The following is a 20,710-nucleotide window of genomic DNA, read 5'->3' on the forward strand; positions in this document are numbered from 1 at the left end:
TGACGCTCTGAACTTACCTTAATGAAGAGATTAAGTGTAGCTTCCACCTGTGCCAGAACTGGAGGGATGAGGCATAGTACCTTAGGGCATCTAGATGATTCAGTGTCCACTAAGAGCAGTCGAGCGGTTGAGGGCACATTAGAACTTGATGTTTCAAACCCATCAACATCAAATCAAAGAGCTGGAATGATTTCCAGTGATATACTGGTGATTAGAAAACGTTCTGTGGTAATTGATCTAAAGTAGATCTAAAATATATTGCTTAACAAGGTTAATGTATATTGCTTAACAAAGTTGATGAAGCAAAACTGTGTTGATGTGTTTACATAAATTAAAATGTTTCAAAAATACTGTACTGATACTAACACCCTTTACTGTATTTCACTAGAAAGAACATTATTGTACAATTGCTATCTAATTATCAAGAAATATCAAGAATGTATGAAAATGTGGCTTTTAAACATAAATTTCATAATCTCATCCACTCATCTTAAAAAAAAAAAAAAAAAAACAAAAAAAAAAAAAAAAAAAAAAGACATTTACTTTTACAGTACAGCACTATATTCACTTTGTTTTAAAGTGCTTTAGGAGGTAAAATTCTTCTATTTACTCTTCAAATCAATGGAAGAGGTTAAGAGAGCAAACCTTGTCCATAGCTTGGTGCATTGAGTCTCATTACAGATCCGTGAGCCAACTTGTCGAAGACAGTGCGAAGGGCAGAGCGACAGTAGAGGTCCTGAGGTTTGAAAAGTTCCTCTACAAAGAGTCTGTTTAGCATGATACCTATGATGTCATTTCGAAACTGTGAAAAGAAGAGTTATTGACGAATTGGAATCAGTAACAGTTGAAGGAGTTGAGCAACTAATGAAAATAAGATCTTTGGAACTGCAGAAATAGTAGAGGTAAAAAGTGCTATGGTGATCACAGCTCATGACGAATATCATGTCTTTTGATGAGTGTCACTTATAACATGATATTCATCCAGGAGGCATCATTTCTCTCATGAAAATTGTCATTTTATGATTTCCTGATGAATACAAAAACAAAAAACTGGACAGAGTGACCAGACTGATTTTTTATCAAGTACTATACTGAGAGGATTTGAGGAGTAGTATATGATAATTCATAATAAAATTTCAGGTGTATTAAAAGATATCAAATTTTGCTGTGAATTCTTGATTTGACAGATTGCCATTAGAAATATATATTGACATGATGATCTGATTTGTAGCAAATAAAATTACTATATATTCTTACTAAAGATATTTCATACTACAATAAACAATATTTGCGTTAATTATGAAGCTGTAGAACTTTACCTTTAGCTGCTTTATCTGATGGGATATTTTGAGCACGAAGAAAGACGCTGGTCAATGATGTACATCATCTCCCCACCTAAGTTCAAGAATTGCAATGGCAGTGCTCGCAGAGACATGATTATTTTTCTTCGCTGCTTTGGTTTCTGGTAGGTAAATGATTATTTTTCTTCGACTGCTTCTGGTTTCCTGGTAGGTAAATAGGATTATTTTTCTTCGACTGCTTCTGGTTTCCTGGTAGGTAAATAGGGTGTGTGTTTGTGTATCCTGAAAAGAAAGTTCTCTGTTTATTTATTTTTTAAATTTTGCTTTCAGTAAAGTACACTTGTAGATTATAGTACGTTATGCAGTAGCCTGTCCAGGAAAAACTTCAGGTCAGCGATACTTAGGTCCAATTCTTTTATGACTTGCGATGGCCAGACAATAGCACCCGTTGCCATTCTTTGAGAGACCTGGTTTCAATCCCAGTTTGAGTCAGAAATTTATTTGCCACAATATAAATGACACTTGGTGAGTAAGCATAACACGACTGCTTCTTCTTCCTAGACAAAGAAAATTTCATAAAGCCACTCTGAAACCACGGGCCAAACAAATTAAGTAGGTATTTCTAATTGTTTACTCCTAAACTCGAAAGTGAATTAATCTATGCACCTGTTGGTTTTAAGTATGCTCATTTTTTACACTTGTTACTGCATCACTAACTGAAAATGACAGCTGAAGCTTTTCGGTTTGTCTCACATTAGGCATTTGCTTGTTAAAGATTAAAATGTCATCAAACATTGGTATGTTAGCTTTAAGAACTGTTAAAAGAATTATCTTTATAGTTAATTAAGCTATATGACGCTGCAAGATATTCCATTTCTTTTGAGTTACAAGTGGCTTTACCTTTATAGTGAAGGAATGTGGAAAAGGACATTTAGACCAAGACATTAACATTCATAAAGCTGAAACGGGTGTAGAATAGGTCTCTCTCTACCTTTGACAGTTAATTGCTAAATAGCAGGTGCTTGACTACCTAACAAGTTATAGGTTGATGTATTTTGGCCCAAGAACCTCTTCTCCTGTAGATCAGTTTCACTTAATTGCTACGCACAAGTGACATTTGTTTTTGTTTGATCACCGAGCCACTCCATTGCCATAGCAACCAAGGTTATCTTTTATCTCTCTCTTTTAATGTATCATTTCTCACATAAGAAGGGATAACTAAAGCGCAGAGTTTCTCATAGATATTTTGTGAATCTCAGATACGTTAATTACATTAAAAAAAAAGCTAATTCAATAAGTGTGAAAGAACATATTTGACAGCGATAATGCTGGTTTTTCACGGATCAATAAGCATAATTCTACCGCTAAAATGGCAAATAAAACTTCCTGTTGGACTGAAATATTTCACATTTGACAAATTTGCGTAGATATGGTTGTTTGAAATCGGAAAATGATAGTTTAATGCATTTCAAACCCATGGGAAACAAATTAAATTTAAGCTTTAAACACCGACAAAAGTAGAACAAAAAGAGGAGGAGTTACAAAGACGATCTTTAACATTACTGCTACTACAAGCACGTTTCTTTGACTTTTTTCAAGTTTGGTCCTCGTCAAAATCCCTATCCTCAGACCTCGACTATTAATTGTATTATCATCCTCGAACGTGAATTGACGAAATGGTCAGGTTTAAAAAAAGGTAATGTATTCATTTCGTCATGTTGAGTTGAGTGGATGACCTAAATTAGGTAGATTGCTGTGAACTTAGGTCGAGGGAGGGATAGGCGGCATGGATGATACCTAGCTAGGTACTAGCCTAGGTGCCTATTTACAGACGTCGCAAATGATTCATTCTCCGGTATGGGTAGTTCGCAGACCCAGGGACAGATCCTACAATTCCAGAACCATTACCCAGAATAACAAAATGCATAGCCTAGAATAAAAGTTGTTGTCCCAGAATCCAAAATATACCAGTAAGTCACTTAGCCTAGGTATTCCGACCATTTTACACCAAAATACCATCCGCCAATATTTTCCCGTGAAACGAAAATTTTTCTAATATACCCACTTGATGTGAAGGCTGACACGGCGGTCGGAGCTCCCGTAGTTCTTGAGTTGGCCGCGGATAGGCGCTGTACGTCGGCCCGCCCCCAACGCGAGAAATTTTAAACCAAAAAAACCAATCCTGTATCAGGTTGACCCAGGTCATCCCCAAGGGACATGGTTAACTTAACTTCCTTTCCAACCAATAAAAACGTGTCCCATGAATATGAATCAGACAATCATACCTTCAGTCACAAAATTTGCCCTTTCCGTTCGCCACCGCCGACATGGACAGAACGCATGCAGTATTATTTCCCAAAAGTGTTACAGCAGACGAGTTTTTTTTTTTTTCGATAAATATACGCATTTGTATATTAGTATTCTTGATCGAGGTTCCTACGAAACACCGACGAATTTATGAAGTGGTTGTACAGAGAAGGGTTGCTTTGGGGACTATTCGGGGTTGTATAGGGTAAAACATCACAGCAGGCCAAACAGGCCACCTACAATCAACGCTTGCCACCCTCCGAAAAAGTACATTATAAACGCGTCCTGACACCGGAGATGGGCATCAGTCGAGACTTCTTGTTGGTGAGAAACGGAGCTAAAGACCTCTACTCTCCTTTCGAAGTAAAGTATTTTTCTCCAAAAGTTAGAAAATTAAGGCCAAATTTTAAGATTTAAACAGAGGGTAGTTGAAAAGGGTGGACTACGGCAGTGGAAAATCTCACCAAACGCTTTAGAAATTTTACTTACAACTAAAAAGGTTTCGAAGATTGACACCATCTTGATGTTTACTTGTGTCAACAAACTTCCATTTCCTGTGCTAAATCTGCACACCACTTGTACCCATAGACGCTGGGGCACTTTCATCACAACAATCGTAAACCAACCTCTTACCAGCACTTATTCAAGGGGACTACGGCATTCTTTGCGGCGTTTTGCGCTCTTCAATTGTTTATCAGTGTTGTCAATTGGTATGTGTTTACCCTCCAAACTAGGCATAAGACTTACACAAAAAACCGGGGAAATAAGTGAAATTAGCGTATCTATTTGTATTATATATACGTACTTATTTTACAGCAATTTTATCATACTGCATTACTATGACAACTAGAATTCATCGAAACAGTTTGTAAATGCATCGGCGTATGTGTGACGCTCCACTAGATTGGCAACGATGAGTCATTTTTCCTCACGTCGTATGCTCGTAAGTATACATCCGAAACATTTGTAATTTTTGGGGGTTAATTTGGTTGCAAAAAAGGGATAATAGACATGAATTAAATAAACATTTGTTCCGATACGTAATACAAACCATCGGTCCTTTAACAATAGGAAGGTACTAGCGGCAGCTGGATAGGTCGTAAGCTTTCGAACAAGGGGTTTCGGTAGTTAACTGCTTGTCGGACAGGCGCAAGCCAAGCGCGCGACTGGGAGGTAAACAAATCACTTTTTGCTTTCGGCCTCACAGCGAGTGGACGTGTGTGTTCGACGCTCTCTGCCCGCTTCTTCGTCGTTTGCTTTCTTAAGTATTGGTTGTGTTGTGTATGAAAGAGTTCTTTGTAAGTACAATCATTCTCTCTTTTCATATTAATTCACCCTAATTTGTTTATGATGGAATCTCCTCGCCTCGCTACCCCACGGAGACTATGCCGGGTACCGAAGGGCGTAAATGCGGGAAGTTCCGCTCTTTCCCGAGATAGACCCTCATATTTTGTGTGCTCGGTGTCGGGGGCGCGAATGCACCCGAGCCGAGACCTTTGTGATGTTTGTAATGATTGGTCCGGAGGCGCAGTGGACTTTGTATGAGGGCAGGAAGAAGCGAAGGCCTGCAAAGGAGTCGTCGGAAAGCTCTCCCGCGACTCCTTTGGTGACGGACACTTCGTCTTCTTTCCTGCCCCCCGCTCAACTTCCATGTCTCGCGCCGTCCCCTTCGGGGGGGGGTGTCTAGGTCCTTCTCTTCTCCTGACTTGTCGAGTGTGGAGGAGGGTGGGCGCTAGATACCCTGACGTCCAGTTTGTACTCTGGGTCCTCTATCCGTTCGTCTTCGCGCGAGCGGGATAGAGGAATCCCCTTAATCACCCGACTTTTGCCTCCTCAGGTGCGGTTGCCGCGAAGGATGACCTCGGACAGGTGTGGGCATCGTTGGGGTTGCAGGGCGTGCCGAGTGTCCAGGGGCTGCTCTACCATCTCGCTGGCGCCGTGGCGGTCACCCATGCAACGAGCACGACCACCACCACGACCCTTACAACACCCGGCTACGCTTTCATTACCTCCTCACCTGGTGTACACCCAGCACGCGGTCTCTGTGACACCCACTACATCGGTGCAGGGGTCCAGTTACGCCGTAACTCGGGGAGTGTGATGCCGCCACCTGGGTTTGCCGTGCTGCCGCGACCGGACTTCGTGTGCCCGAAGAGCTCGCCCCTGGGACCTCCCACGGTACCTAGGATGTCTGTGCCGCTGGTCCGCACATCTGGACCGCCTACACAGTCTGCCGTACCTGCCGGTGACACTGCTGCCGTTCCTGTACCTGCTCCTGCTGTCTCGTCTGCCGTTCCTGTGATGCCTGCACCTGCTGATGTTGTTCCTGTTCCTGGCGCCGCTGCTCCCGATGCTGATCTGTTTCGGACAGGTGCGTCCGGGCCTGTTGCTTCGGCAACAGCAGCCCCGGCTCCGTCCTGGATGACAGATCTGACGTCGGTCCTGAGAAGGTTGACGAAGAAGAAGAAGAAGAGAGGAAGGTGTCGTCGTCGTCTTCATCGTCTCTTCGTCGTCGTCGTCGTCGTCGTCTGCCGCCTCTTCCCCTTCTTCTTCTAAGGCTCCCCCGCCGAAGAAGAAGAAGGTCGCCTCCCCCCCCCCCCACCCCCCCCCCCCCAAGAAGTCTCCTTCGGAACTTCTAAGGGCCCGTCTCGCTCTGGTGAGACGGGGGGTTCTTCCGCTGGTCACCCTGCTCCTTCGGGGCAGGACCCGTCTCTTCTTCCGCAAGGAAGAAGACTACGGGACCAGAGGAGTGCCGGCTAACACCGGCACTTCCTCACCTGCTGTCAGTGGTTCTGGCCACAGCAGCAGGGTCCGTCTCGGCCGCTCGTTCGCGAGAGGTACCGAGTGTACGGTCGCCTACCAGCGACCGTGCAGCCAGGAACCAGACCTCTGAGTCCGCTCAGCGTCAGGTTCACGGCACGGAGCGGAAGGAATACTGGTGACAGCCGCTCACGCGACTCTCACCCAGACCAGCTCTCGCTCTCGCGGCGAGCAGCTGGCTACCCGGGCCCGGGCGGACGTGACGGTCCATGACCGGCCGGGCACGGGGCTGAGGCTGGGAGAGTCCCCCCGTTCGCCGGCACCAGCCACGGCTGGTACCAGCGAACTGACGCACCGTGAGGATACGCACCGATCTCACCGTGACAGTGGAGCTCGCCGGTCGCCTGACCGTCACTCTCACAGAGAGCGATCGGGTACGGCGACCAGCTCCAGCTCCTCTGACACACGAGACCGGGGCCGCTGTTCTCGGTCCAGCCGTTCTCCACAGCGGAGACGGCTCGACTAGGTCTGCAGTCGATCGCCACGCGCGGTTGGCGATCGCCTGCAGTCTTCCAAGCCCGCTGGTTCTGCCAGCGACGAGGAGGGAGCGTCAGGTCCTTCCTCTCCCATACCTTCAACCTCCTCGGGTTACACCGGGAGGGGCGAGGTATTGAGGAGTGATCGTGAGGGGTGCGCCCTTCAGGATCCCACCACATCGTCGTACGTACCAGGCTCGGTTCTCGGACCAGCCAGGTCATACGCACAGGTGGTTGGAGGAGAGAGAGGGGTCTGTCGCTGCTCCTCTCCTTGAGGGAGGAGGGTCTCGGGAGGTGCTCCTGTTTGAGGGACTGGACGGTCCGACTCCGCAGGACGCAGTCACTCCTGAGATCCAGAGGAACTTTGCCGAGGTTATTGCGCTGATTCGTCAGCACAACGACCTCGCGGAAGGATCGCCGCTCCCACCATCGAGCCCACGTCCCGGCTCGAGTCGTTCTGGGGCCGAAGAGGGAACCCAGACCGACGGTGGGTTTGGCCGCGTTCTGAGCTTGCGGACTCAGTGCTGGACCAGGTTGAATCGCTTGTCTCCGGACAAGACGGTTCGCTCAAGTCTGGCAGGTCGAGCAAGCTGCTTCCACCTCCTCTGCTGCGACAGCGGCGTTTTTACGTGCCATCTGAAGACCCGATGCCGCCCAAACAGGTGAACCCGGAGTTAGCCAGGCTAACTCCGGGTGTGTCTCTGCAGCAGCTCCTGTCCGAGAACCTGTGGTTCTCGCAGCAAGAGGCACTCGGCCTGGAATCTACCGCCATGGCAGCTTTCCAGGCCGTCCTCTGGCAGATCTGTGGTCCCTCACAGTATCTAAGGTCGCAGCCAACTCCGGGGGAATTTCTCCCGAAGATGACTCGGCCTTCAGGAGACTTTGCCAGTCTGGGGGAAGAGCCATCTCCTTCCTTGCCCACCAGACGGTGAACTGTGGGCCAACCTGGTTCTCCGACGAAGGGACGCTGTCCTTACTCGGGTTTCCAGGGCGGCTGGGCGTGAAGCGGCGTTGGGACTTCGCAACGGACCTTTACGGAGTTCCACGTCTCTCTTCCCAGGAGAGATGGTGGAGGCTGCGGTGGACAGACGGCGCACTGACCGACAGTGACCGGCTGGTTCACCAGGCGGTCTCGAAGGTTTCTGGGCAGCCTCGGACTGCGGCCAAGTCTAAGAGCTCGGCTAGCGCTTCCTCGGTGGCTAAGACGGTAGCTGCGTCGAAGCCCCGGGGAATGACTCTGTCTTCTTCGACTTCTGGCAAGGGGAGCCGTAACCAGCCCTCCTCCCAGCCCTCCTCCTCCCGCCCTGGAGGCTCTGGGAAGAAGTCGAAGAAAGGGGGGAAACGCTAGGGACGGCGTTCCCCCTCACCTGCTGCTGAAGTGGGGGGGTGCCTGGCCAGACCATTGGGCAACTTGGCAGCGCTACGGCGCCGAGACCTGGATTGTAGATGTTCCTTCGGGAGGGATATCCTATTACCCTTCGAATCTCGGCCACCCCTCACCACCTCCAACCCGGTCCAACAGCAGTCGTAGTTCCAGGGTCATCGAAGGACGTAGCACTGAGACAGGAGATCAAGACCATGCTGAGCAAGAGAGCTGTAGAAATCGTCACGGATCAGTCACCGGGTCTTTTTACAGTCGACTCTTCCTGGTGGAAAAGTCTACGGGAGGCTGGCGCCCGGTGATAGATCTCTCTCCCCTGAACCGGTTTGTTCGCCAGACCCGGTTCACGATGGAGACGGCACGCTCAGTGCTCGACTCCATCAGGGAGAACGATTTCATGCTTTCAGTGGACTTGAAGGATCGTATTTCCAAATACCCATTCATCAGTCCTCCAGAAAGTACCTCCGCTTCATCCTCGACGGGACGGTGTACCAGTTGTTGGGCATGGCTTTGCTTCGGTCTCCCAACCGCCCCACAGGTGTTCACGCGAGTGTTCACTCTGGTGTCTGCTTGGGCCCATTCGCACGGGATACGTCTGATGAGGTATCTCGACGATTGGTTAGTCCTGGCGAGCTCCCGCTCGCAGTTGCTACAGGACAGGGATCGACTGCTCGAGTTCTGTCGCGATCTGGGGATCGTTGTGAACTTCGAAAAGTCCGATCTCGAGCCCAAGCAGAGGATGAAGTACCTGGGTATGCTGATCGACACGGTAGCAGGGCGAGTCTTCCCCGCAGACTCGCGGATCAGCAGATTCAGGGAGGCAGCCAAACCAGTTTCCTGTCTCGGCAGGAACGGCAGCTCAGCGATGGCAAGTCGTGATCGGACACCTGTCGTCACTCGAGAAGTTAGTCCCTCACGGGCGTCTTCACCTGCGGTCTCTTCAGTGGAGACTAAAGGAGAGTTGGTCACAGGCGACGGATCCCCCAAGCTTTCCAGTGTCACTGACACAGGAGGTGAGGCAGGACCTAGCCTGGTGGCTGGACGACAGGAACCTCTTAAGAGGAGTGCCCCTGCGCACTCCCCCCCCGGACATGCAGCTGTTCTCAGACGCATCGACCGAGGGATGGGGCGCACACCTGGAGGAGTTGCTGACTTCAGGAGTGTGGGACGAGAACGACAAGCACCTTCACATCAAATGTACTGGAAACTAACAAGGCAGCGTTCCTCGCTCTCCAAGAGTTTCAGGACCGCTTGATGGGACACTCAGTGGTGTTGATGTGCGACAACACCACGGTGGTGGCTTACGTCAACAAAACAGGGGGACTAGTGTCTCTCCCGTTGTACCAGTTGACTCGGCAGGTTGCACGAGTGGGCCGAGGCACACTCAATAGAGCTGTCGGCACGCTACATTCCAGGGAAGAGGAATGTAGTAGCAGACACGCTCAGCCGTCGGATCAGGTGATAGGAACCGAATGGTCCTCTACCAGGAGTGGCGAAAGGCTCTTCGACCTGTGGGGTGGGGGCGACCAGTCGTTGGATCTGTTCGCCACCCGGCACAACAGGAAGCTCCAGGTGTTCTTCTCGGCCGTGCCGGACCCATGGGCAGCTGCAGAGGACGCTCTTCAACACCGTGGGACAACCTCTTCGCCTATGCCTTTCCCCCTGTTCAGCCTGATTCGCAAGGTGATCAGATCGAGCACTGGTCACCCCGAATCTCAGGATGATCCTGGTGGCTCCAAATGGCCACAGGCCATTTGGTATCCGGACCTGCTGGCTCTTCTCGCAGGAGAACCGAAAGAGAGATTCCCCCTTGGCACAACCTTCTCGCCCAGCCACACGTCGAGCGTACCACCGAGCAGTCCAGTCTCTACGTCTTCACGGCTGGCTGTTATCCACCATCTCTTGCGAACGAGAGGCTTTTCTCGTAGCGCAGCAACAGAGATGGCTGGAAACGTCCGTCAGTCCTCTGCAGCTGTGTACCAGGGGAAGTGGGCCGTCTTCTGTGGTTGGTGTCGTAGACGGGGTCTATCTCCTCTCAGAGCCACTCTTCAGCAGGTAGCGGATTTCCTCGTTTTTTCTTCGCCGAGAGAAGCTCCTCTCAGTCCCCACAGTCAAAGGATACAGAGCCGCCTTGGCGCTCGTCCTGAAACTGATGGGATTGGACATCTCGAACTCGTTCGAGATCTCCTTGCTTATGAGGAGCTTCGAAAGGTCTTGCCCACCCAGGGAACTCAGGCCCCCTGCGTGGGATGTGACTCTCGTCCTTAGGAGTCTGACTCGAACGCCGTTCGAGCCACTCCGAGAGTCGTCAGAAAGGGATCTGACCCTCAAGACCCTCTTCTTGCTGGCCCTGGCATCGCGAAGAGAGTAGGGGAACTTCATGGTCTTTCCTATGATGTACGACACTCCAGGGGATGGGGATCGTGACGCTCGATTTCGTCCCGAACTTCGTTGCGAAGACTCAGAAACCGTCGATCCCTGACGACAGGTTCGAGTCATTCACGATTCCCTCCCTATTGGACTTCACCGATAATGATGCGGATGAGATGCTGCTTTGTCCTGTGAGGGCGCTACGGCGCTATCTGAAGAGAACTCGACACCTCAGGCCTGAGTGTCGACGCCTCTTCGTTAGCACCGGGGTCACCAAGAAAGAAGTATCCAAGAACACTCTTTCATTCTGGCTGCGTGAGGTCATCAGGAGGGCGTATGAGGCTGATGGTAGTGACGACATCCGTACGTCCCGTCCGAGAGCTCACGAAGTCAGAAGTAGTTGGCCCCTCGTTGGCGTTTCGTAAGAACTTCTCCGTGGCGCAGGCTCCTGAAGGCAGGGGTCTGGTCTAACCAGACTACCTTTACGTCCTTCTTACTACCTTCGGGATATTGCCCACAGGTCCTTGGATACCTTTTCCTTGGGACCCGTGGTGGCTGCTCAACAAGTTGTGTAGCTAACCAGACCCTCGCAGGCTGAACAGCATCGAGTCCTGGTGTGACTGTGTGGATGGATGTGTGAGTGAGTGAGTGACTGGCTCTCTCTTCCCATCTTTTCCTCCTCCTCTACCTGTGGGCAGAGGGCCACGGTCGTCACTACGCTGGATGAGGACGAGATGCAGGTGAGCTATATGACAGAGCCCCATCCTATCCCTTTCACTAGGGGAGGGAGGAGCAGAATATCCACCACTTCCTTCTACAAGGGGGGGAAGTGGATGCCTACAAGAGTCAAACCCATGACTTTTATATTTGCTCCTGTACAGGAACAAGTTCTTACATTGCTGGTACGAAGAGATACGCATGCTCCTCTCTCTTAGTACTCGGTCCAGAGGTCTGACCATTGATCCTGCGGTGCACACCCCGATCAATCTGACAGAGGCTTGGATCCCTCCCTCGCTCTTACGACCAGGGAGGCTTCCAAGGTTTGGGCGAACACCATCTGTTCACAAAAGACTCAGATTCCTCCCACCAAGAAGTGAGTCTTCCTATTGTAAAAGGACCGAAGGTTTGTATGCCGTGTCGGAACAAATGACAATTTGTCTAAAAATTGCATTTTTTTTTCCTAACTATACAAACCTGAGGTCCTTTTACACATAGCCCCACCTCATGCCACCCCCTCACTCTGCAGTTTTTGCTTGGGCCAAGCAAAAGTGATTTGTTTACCTCCCAGTCCGCGCGCGCGCGCCTGTCGGACAAGCAGTTAACTACCGAACCCCTTGTTCGAAAGCTTACGACCTATCCAGCTGCCGCTAGTACCTTCCTATTGTAAAAGGACCTCAGGTTTGTATAGTTAGGAAAAATGTATTTTTAGACAAATTGTCATTTTGAAGTAAAGTTAAACTAAATATTGAGTAAAGTAAACAATTAAGGGAATAAAGCTTTGCATCTCATAATCAGTGTTGTCGTCTGCTGCTCGTAACTGTGTTTGCGGATGAGTGCTTAGTAACCAGGAACCACAGCGTGGTTCAAGTGCACTGTGGAGTGAATTAAGACCAAAATGTGTATAATTACACTCAAATAAGCACTGTGGAGTTTCAGTTGTGATGGCAGTAAGGATAAAAACCACCGATTACAAGGTAAGAATGAATTCAGTTCCAACCATAACCCCGGAATAAACAAGTTTTCATACTTTCACTAATATAGGCAACAAAATGTTGTTTTATTGTGCTGATTACAACTGCAATCTTGAGTAAGATTCAATAAACGTTACATATATACGCTAACATTGTTCAAATGAGTGCTGGGGAAGGCTGGGGAAAGATGGTGGCCGTCACTGATGAGAACCTTCCATGCAAAAAAACGTAGCCGCCATACCATTTGGATTTCAAAACTGCCTTGAAAACATATTTTACGAAGAGCTCACATGCTTATTTTAGTTCGTGATGGGGTTTCTTTCATATATCACATTATGTTGACGAAACTTCAGTCTTTTAAATGGTATGCTTAGAGTTGCAATTGTATTCTTGTTTCACCAATTAAATATCGAGTGAATAAGACCCGTCCACCGTGATGAGGGTTGGCCTGCCGCCGTGTTCTACCCTACTACAATGTGCAACACAGCGAGCTGACTGTTCATGAAACATGGGACCAGCAAGGCCACGGGCCAAGTGATTTACATGCGGAGCTGTACAAACAGCAAGTGCGGTAAGAAGGTATCAGTTCGGCACAGCAGCGACTTTGAAATGTGAATAAGGTAAGTTGTATATTAATGTTTGTTAGCCTTAAAACTAGTGTTTCGGTTAGTTCGAAGCCAGTACCGAAGCACGTGTTCGAAGAGTACTGTTTCGGTTAGTTTCGAAGCCTGTACCGGAGCAACGTGTTCAAACAGTAAGGCCGTGGACGAACGAGGAAGGCGTTCAATGTTACAGTTATGGTGGGGGAAAATAGGCTAGTCGTGGTTTTTTGTATGTACTGTGGCTAATTCACTGTAACCTCTGTGGTTAGCGCTCGCAGTGCAATATTACTCTTGCCAGAACATGTCTCGCCTGCCAAGAATCTTTAAAAATGCGGATAAGGCGCGTAGCGCCGTTCCGCCGCAGCCTACTGTAAGCTCGTGGTTAGCGCGCGCAGCGCAATATTACCTCTTACCAGAACATGTCTCGCCTGCCAAGAATCTTTAAAAATGCGGATAAGGCGCGTAGCGCCGTTCCGCCGCGGCCTACTGTAAGCTCTGTGGTTAGCGCGCGCAGCGCAATATTACCTCTTGCCAGAACATGTCTCGCCTGCCAAGAATCTTTAAAAATGCGGATAATATAATGTCGTTAGTGGTAGCTAGCCTCCAGCCTACGTCAACCTTGAATGCAGAGTAAAGAAGGGTCGGAGCCTATGTCGGTAGTGGTAAGTCTAGTCTAGAAGTTTTTTTACATGTAGGCTAGTCGTTCTAAAGTTTTGCAAATGTAAGTGGTCTTAGGCTAGCCTAGCCTACGTCAACCTTAAATGCAGAGTAAGGGGTCAAATTTTTTTGCATTAAGTGTCACAGTTCTGGGCCTCACAACTGGGAATTGAGAGTTACGTTCGCCGTGAAAGTCGTTCGCCGCTTCCCCACCCCCCCCAAAAACCCCGGTTTCCCAATGGTCCCCCCTTTACCGTTTGATGTTTTTTAGGCTTTATTTTTACTGGGTCAATTACAAAAAAAAGGGCAAAAAATGTTATTCTCAGATATTTTTTCCCGCGAAAATTGCTCGTCCCCGGGTCTGTAGTGGCTCCGATTCATTATTTGGTATTTATACAGAAGCAATCCGCGGTGGCCTAGACTATTGCATTGACGTTTTCCTATGTTATTTTACTTACTGAACAAGAATTTAAAGTACCTAGGGAAAAACCAGCGACTACCAACCCTTATCACGGTTTTCAGGTCTTATTCACTCGATATTTAAATGGTGAAACAAGAATACAGTTACAACTCCAAGCATACCATTCAAAAGATTGAAGTTTCGTCAACATAATGTGATATATGAAAGCCCCATACGAACTAAAATAAGCATGTGACGCTCTTCGTAAAAAATGTTTTCAAGGCAGTTTTGAAAATCCAATATGGGGGTGGGGGGCTACTGTGTGGATGTACAGGTTCTGATCAGTGACGAAAATCATCTTTCCCAGCCTTCCCAGCATTCATGTTTGAACAATGTTAGCGTATGTATGTAACGTTTACTGATCTTACTCAAGATTTGCAGTTGTAATCAGCACAATAAAACAACATTTTGTTGCCTATATTACTGTAAGTATGAAAATGATATTGTTATGATACAAAATAAGTTTTATGCATACTTACCTGGCAGGTATATATATAGCTGTATTTTTCTGAAGTCCGACAGAATTTAAAAAAAAACTTCCGACACACGCAGTGGTCGGCCAGGTGGTTAGTACCCATTCCCGCCGCTGGGAGGCGGGTATCAGGAACCATTCCCATTTTCTATTCATAATTTTTATTTCCACTGTCCCCTGAGGGGAGGGTGGGTGGTACTTGAAATATATATATCTGCCAGGTAAGTATGAACAAAACTTTATTGTATCATAACAATATCATTTTGCTCATGAACTTACCTGTCAGATATATATATATAGCTGAATCCCACCTTTGGAGGTGGGAAGGGACAGAATAGAAGGATTTTGGGAAAACAAATGCATGCAGATGATTTACATCTTGGTTCCACCTGTTAGCATAGCCGACTTCGTGATTACTGTCACCCAAGTCTGCTTCTGCTTTACTAGAGTTGCCAGCGAGGTAGACCTATGAAGCTGGTGCACTCCAGATGATCTGTCCAACGGGGGCGTGACCACAATGTGACTAGACCATATTGACCATACCATGAGGGCTAAGAAGTAAATAAAATAAATATATATATAATTATATATATCACCACCTGACCAACCTAGCCAAAGTTAATGTGTGTTAACTAAGGCTTCAGAGTTAAGAAGTCGCCGTTGTCAGCGACTCCACAATAAATTAAGAGCTCTTCCTAACCATTTTCTACAGGATAGGATGAGTAGTACTTCTTGCCCCCAAGATTGTGTCTGCAGACACGTATGGCCCTAGCGAGCAGCAGATCATCATGCCATCTTCACATCTCGCAGGGAGTGTGAAGTGAACCCAGATTGCTTCGCTAAAAACATGTTACTCAGGATGTTGCTGAGTGCCATGCTCTGTTGAAATGCTTCCGAGGCCGCGCCCTCACCTCGTGAGCATTCAGATAAAAAGCTTTCAAATCTTTGTGCAAACACAATGAAGGAGCATTTTTTGAAAGAACTCCTTAACCCTAAAACCAGGGTGTACTTCGATATGGGCAAGTCTGGTCTTTTTTCGGAACACTGCAGATTCCGCCCGACTGACTTCGACTTTCTTGATTTTTAAGTAGATAAAACTTGAGAGACCTGACAGGGCACAGGACTCTCTCTGGCTCCTGCCACTAACTTGTGCCCAAGGACAAAAAGGGTTTCCATTCTTAGGCCATAACGAAAGGCTTAGAGAGCACACCTCCTTGTGTTCTCTAAAGAAAACCAAAACTTGTGACGATGGCTTAAAATCTCACTAACCCTCTTTGTCGTATCTAGGGTGGTTAGAAGAAGGCCTTCCTGATCACATACAAGAAGTTAACAGGCAGGAGAGGTTCGAATGCTTTGTGACATCACGAACTTCAGACTACGTCTAAGTTCCATATTGAAAGCTTCGATCCGGAAATGCACAGTCTGTACTAACGTCAGGTGAACGACCAGTTGACCAGTCAGACGAATCAATGACAGCAAGGCTGTACCCTGAAGACCAAAAGGCACTATTCTTAGCTGAAGGATGATGTCCTGGACTGCCCTGGGCGATTCAATCTAAGCAAACCTTGGGGGTGTATCAACGCAACCCAACGTCGCCCCGCAATCGACTTCGTCAATAAGAAATCAGGGCTACTATATGTCGCCTGATCTCGCACGATGTCTGACTCCGAGAAAACAGGTAGAGGCAAAAGTAGATGTGAGCTAGAATCGAGATTCCACAGACCTCAATGATCGTGAAGGTCTTTGTTGTTTGACAGATGCAAATCTGTCAAACAACATTCTCTGTTGTCTGTTCGCACTGGCAGAATTTTCAAAACTCTCGGCAACCGCTAGACCACTGGTAGTTCGTGATCTCCCCCACGTTCCCGTGGCGCTGGTACTTGGAACTATTCCCGTTTTCCTATCGATTTTCTCTGAACCCTGTCTCCTGGGGGAGGGGAGGAGGGTGGGAAAATTTAATTATATATACCTGCCAGGTAAGTATGCATAAAACTTTATTGTATCATAACAATATCATTTTTATGCATGACACTTACCTGGCAGGTATATATATAGCTGATTGACACTTGGAGGTGGGTCACAGACAGCAACATCGTCATAATTCAAAAATTAATAATTTTTAAAATTATTTAAAATTATTTATTAAGTTCCTTACCTGCTAAGGTAGCTGACTTCGTAGGTCCTGCCTCTTAGCCTGCTAAACCTTAGTAGCTCTCAACTAGGATGTGACCTGTTTGTGAGAAAGCTAATAACAAGGGTCTGACAAACTGGACGGGACCAATTTGTTGACAGGAAACCCTAGCCCTCTCTTACCAGGGGCATTCATGCTAGGATAAGTTGAGACCTGACCACACACAAAGCTAACGTAACACATTACACTTCACATACTGAAGAGGAAATAACCCTCTCAGACAACCATAAAAAGAACACACTTAATTAAAATACCTAGCATGTTAGTATCTATCGTTGCTGCCGTCGATCGAGACGATTCGTACGGACTTTTGCAATCCTGTAACGAACCTCTAGATGATCGTTACATCTACGCCTGTTGTTATAATAGGCTCTTTCTCGTAACTCGAGCAGACCGAGAGAAGATACTTCTTAAGATATGAGAGAGCTGTGGAATATCAGAGTTGATGTGGACCACTGGTTCCAAAAACTCGTTTCGAGGACTGGAGGGACTACCGAATTGCATTTACTTCTTTCAGATTAAGATCCAGGACATCTGAAACACTATCCAGATGTCCGGCACCTTCTTTTTATCATGACGCACTGAGAGATGTTTCAGATAATTCCTAGATCTTGAATAATAGTTTCAGTTTCCCCCTAGGAAAAACTGTGGTCTGAATTGCAGTCTATTCGGGGAAACAAACTTCTTCAGGAAGGAAATGGTCCCCAGCAAGCTCATCCATTCCCTCCCCGAGTATGCTTACTTCCCTATAAGGCTGCGCTTTGCCTAAGCAGGAGAGCATATAAAAGTGCAATGTTGCGGTAACGAGCACCGAAAGGATAAAGAGATAACTCTGTTGAACATAGTAGGCAAAACTAATTGCAACGTTTATTTCATTCACGTAGAAATCCCCTCAATCTTAGGCTAAAGTCCGTGATTGTAGGACAGAGATACAGTTAGGTCAGTCAATCCCGCAGGAGAGACGTAACCGCCAGCACAGAGATACGGTTAGTCAGTCAATCCCGCAGGAGAGAGAGACGTAACCTACAGCGCATGACAGCGCACGATCTGTTACTGGTGGCTCGGTTGGAAACTTGGACGTCAGACACAGCAGCAGCCAGCAGCTTACGAACGTCGTCTCTTAACTTTATGTCTGGGTTGCCAGCTACCCTATTCTACGAAGAAATAGGTCCCGTTATTTTGAATGAACAAAAAGAGACTCTCAAGCTGGTATATTTAAGCGAAACAGAAAACGCTAAATATATAGATGCGTTTGTGTCGTCAGAACACTACCATACAACGGTAAAAGATAAATCGGAAACTCCTGGAAGGCTGCAGGGAGTGACGATTAAATGTCCTTAAAATAGTAGACAATAGACCTCTCGGTTGCCATCCGAAGAGGTAACTACAGCAAGCGTGTATGACTTTGAACCAACCAGTAGTAAAATAACGCAAGGCAAAAAATTTTATTATATCACAATAAAGTTTGTTCATACTTACCTGGCAGACATATATATAGCTGAATTCGGAAATACAGCTACATACATATCTGACAGGCAAGTTTCATGAACAAAACTTAGAGAATCGAAGCAGACAGCTCAAGCTTCTTAAGATACTGGACATAAGCGTTCATTGAACGTAGTCTACAAGTCTATTTCTTGTACGAGAGTCTGCGAATGAGAAGGAGAGCTCTTCCGAACCTTGTCCTTATTCGCTTACGCAATATCAAGTTAATGAATGTTTGTCAATGAGAACTAACCCATTAACGGTACAGAGAGATATTTTGTCAATGAGGGGAGAACCCACTACTTGACTAAAACGATAGTATATTGTCAATGTGGGAAAGTCACTGAATTGACAAAACGTAATCCAGGAAGTCGAGCCTTTTATTTTTCGATTCCCGTCTCAAACAAGGAAGGGACAAGAATCCTGTTAAAAGACTGGGCTTACGGTAGGTGAGAACGACGATGCTCAATCGGCATGGAAGTCTCGACTAGAAACTAACAAAATCTATCATCTGAAAAACCCTTTCAGATGGTCTAAAAAGCTTTAAATTTATTGGCAGTATGGCAAAGGAAGTCTCGTCTTGCGCTTTCCTGAAGAGCGTCCTTTTGATGAGTGCCTTTGCAAGAATCCTACTGAACGTTGCCGAAAATCCTGATGTTCAGGACGTCGAGCCTTTACATAACCCGTAACTGTCTTATCTCAAAAGTCTTGACTGAGGTAGAGAAAACGAGACCTTCCCTTGAGCTTTCCTTAACTCCATCCACCTTTGCGAAAAGCAATATAATATTGACAGAGACCTCTTGAATTCACGAAACCCGAGGTCTGTTGGGTTTCGAAGACGAAGTCTGTTCACTTTCTTGAGCTCAAATCTTAAACAAGAGCTTGAAGAGTTCAACAGAAACGTTCTGGTGCGCGCTCGGCGTCCACTGGCGAGGACGCTCGGCGTCCTGGTGCGCGCTCGGCGTCCGCTGACGAGGACGCTCGGCGTCCACTGGCGAGGACGCTCGGCGTCCTGCTGCGCGCTCGGCGGCCACTGGCGAGGACGCTCGGCGTCCACTGGTGAGTGCGTCCATCCCGAGCGTCCTGTTCAAGCCGATCGTCCAAATAAGCGTGCAGAAAAGCGTCACGCTCCTGACAGGTCGTCAAAACAAGCGAGAGAAACTGCCTTCTTTTTCCTATTTCTTGGTGGAAAGAAGTACACGTGATCAGGCAACTTTCGCCTTCTTACTTCTCACATGAAACACAAAACGAGGGAGAAGGGACGTGAAGCGTCCTCTCTATAAAGCTTCTTAGAGGGCGCGAGTCCTTCCGAGAGCTCCAAACCCTTGTGTGGGGAGGACGCCTCGGAGGACGAGAAGCATCCTTCAGGATTCGTGCATGTGCACGCACTTTGGCAGTCTGGGTATTTTCATCAGAAACTGCCGAAGGCACGCCAGATCGGTGGGTTCCCTGTAACCCTCCTTCGGCTTTCGACATGCCCTCTCCCTTGGTTCTGGGAGTTCGACAGAGGTCTAGACCTAGAGGCGTTATAAGGCCGATCTGACGCACCCTCCACTACACAACTGGGGCACTGTCACTGCACTTAGCCACTTCACTATTGCTCTCTAAAGCAAACACTTTCGATTCTAAGTTACGAATCGAAATAGTATAAGAGAAAGGGCAATGGCAATCCTCTACAGACACTGTAGGGCCCGAAGGCAACATTAAAGGGTTAGGCGTAACAAAAACAAAGTAGAACTCTTCACAACAATGAAGGAGAGCGATCACCTCTCGCAGACATAGTCATAACCCGTAGGCCATACTACAGCGTTAGGCAAAATAAAGTCTACCGAAGGTTAGCAGTATCACTACCCTGACTTTCGTAATTGATTAATAGCGTACATACTAAACAAACTTTTTCCTTACGGAATTAGACACGTTTACTGATTAATTGCGTACATACGATATACTTTTTCCTTACGGAAATAGACATGTTTACTGATTAATTGCGCCCCCCAAGTGGCGGAACTACCGAAGCTTTCGGTAGCCACCACACCCATCCTTGCAGACAACACCCTCTGAAACTAGCCTAACTAGATTCAGTATCTTATGCAAAAATGAATCAAATTCAAATCAATTTAAGATAGCGTATGCCTAGCCACAAATCCAAGTAAATAAATTAAAAGACAATTAGGATACTTAGCGGCAAATGAAGTTTCCAAAATCCTAAGCCGGAGGTACTGAAAAACAGGTGTTTTCAGTACCGGCGACAGAAAAATTTTATGAATAGAAAATGGGAATGGTTCTGATACCCGCCTCCCAGCGGCGGGAATGGGTACTAACCACCTGGCCGACCACTGCGTGTCGTCGGAAGTTTTTTTTAAATTCTGTCGGACTTCAGAAAATACAGCTATATATATACCTGCCAGGTAAGTGTCATGCATAAAACTTTTTATTTCTGGGGTCATGGTTTGAACTGAATTCATTTTTACCTTGTAATCGGTGGGTTTTATCCTAC

The 20,710-nt window shown here is 47.2% G+C and overlaps 1 protein-coding gene across 1 annotated transcript in view; it reads left to right on the forward strand.

Annotated features, from left to right (window-relative positions):
• Window positions 1-2,839: 2,839 nt before the first annotated feature.
• LOC135227168 (ribonuclease P/MRP protein subunit POP5-like) overlaps window positions 2,840-20,710 on the forward strand; it is a 64,946-nt gene continuing 47,075 nt past the window's right edge. The window contains exon 1 of the mRNA XM_064221032.1: window positions 2,840-2,997. Within this exon, the coding sequence (XP_064077102.1) occupies window positions 2,978-2,997 (20 nt within the window). The 5' untranslated portion in view covers window positions 2,840-2,977. The remainder of the gene's footprint in view (window positions 2,998-20,710) is intronic.

This window comes from Macrobrachium nipponense, chromosome 20, assembly GCF_015104395.2.
Source record: "Macrobrachium nipponense isolate FS-2020 chromosome 20, ASM1510439v2, whole genome shotgun sequence".
Lineage (NCBI taxonomy): Eukaryota > Metazoa > Arthropoda > Malacostraca > Decapoda > Palaemonidae > Macrobrachium > Macrobrachium nipponense.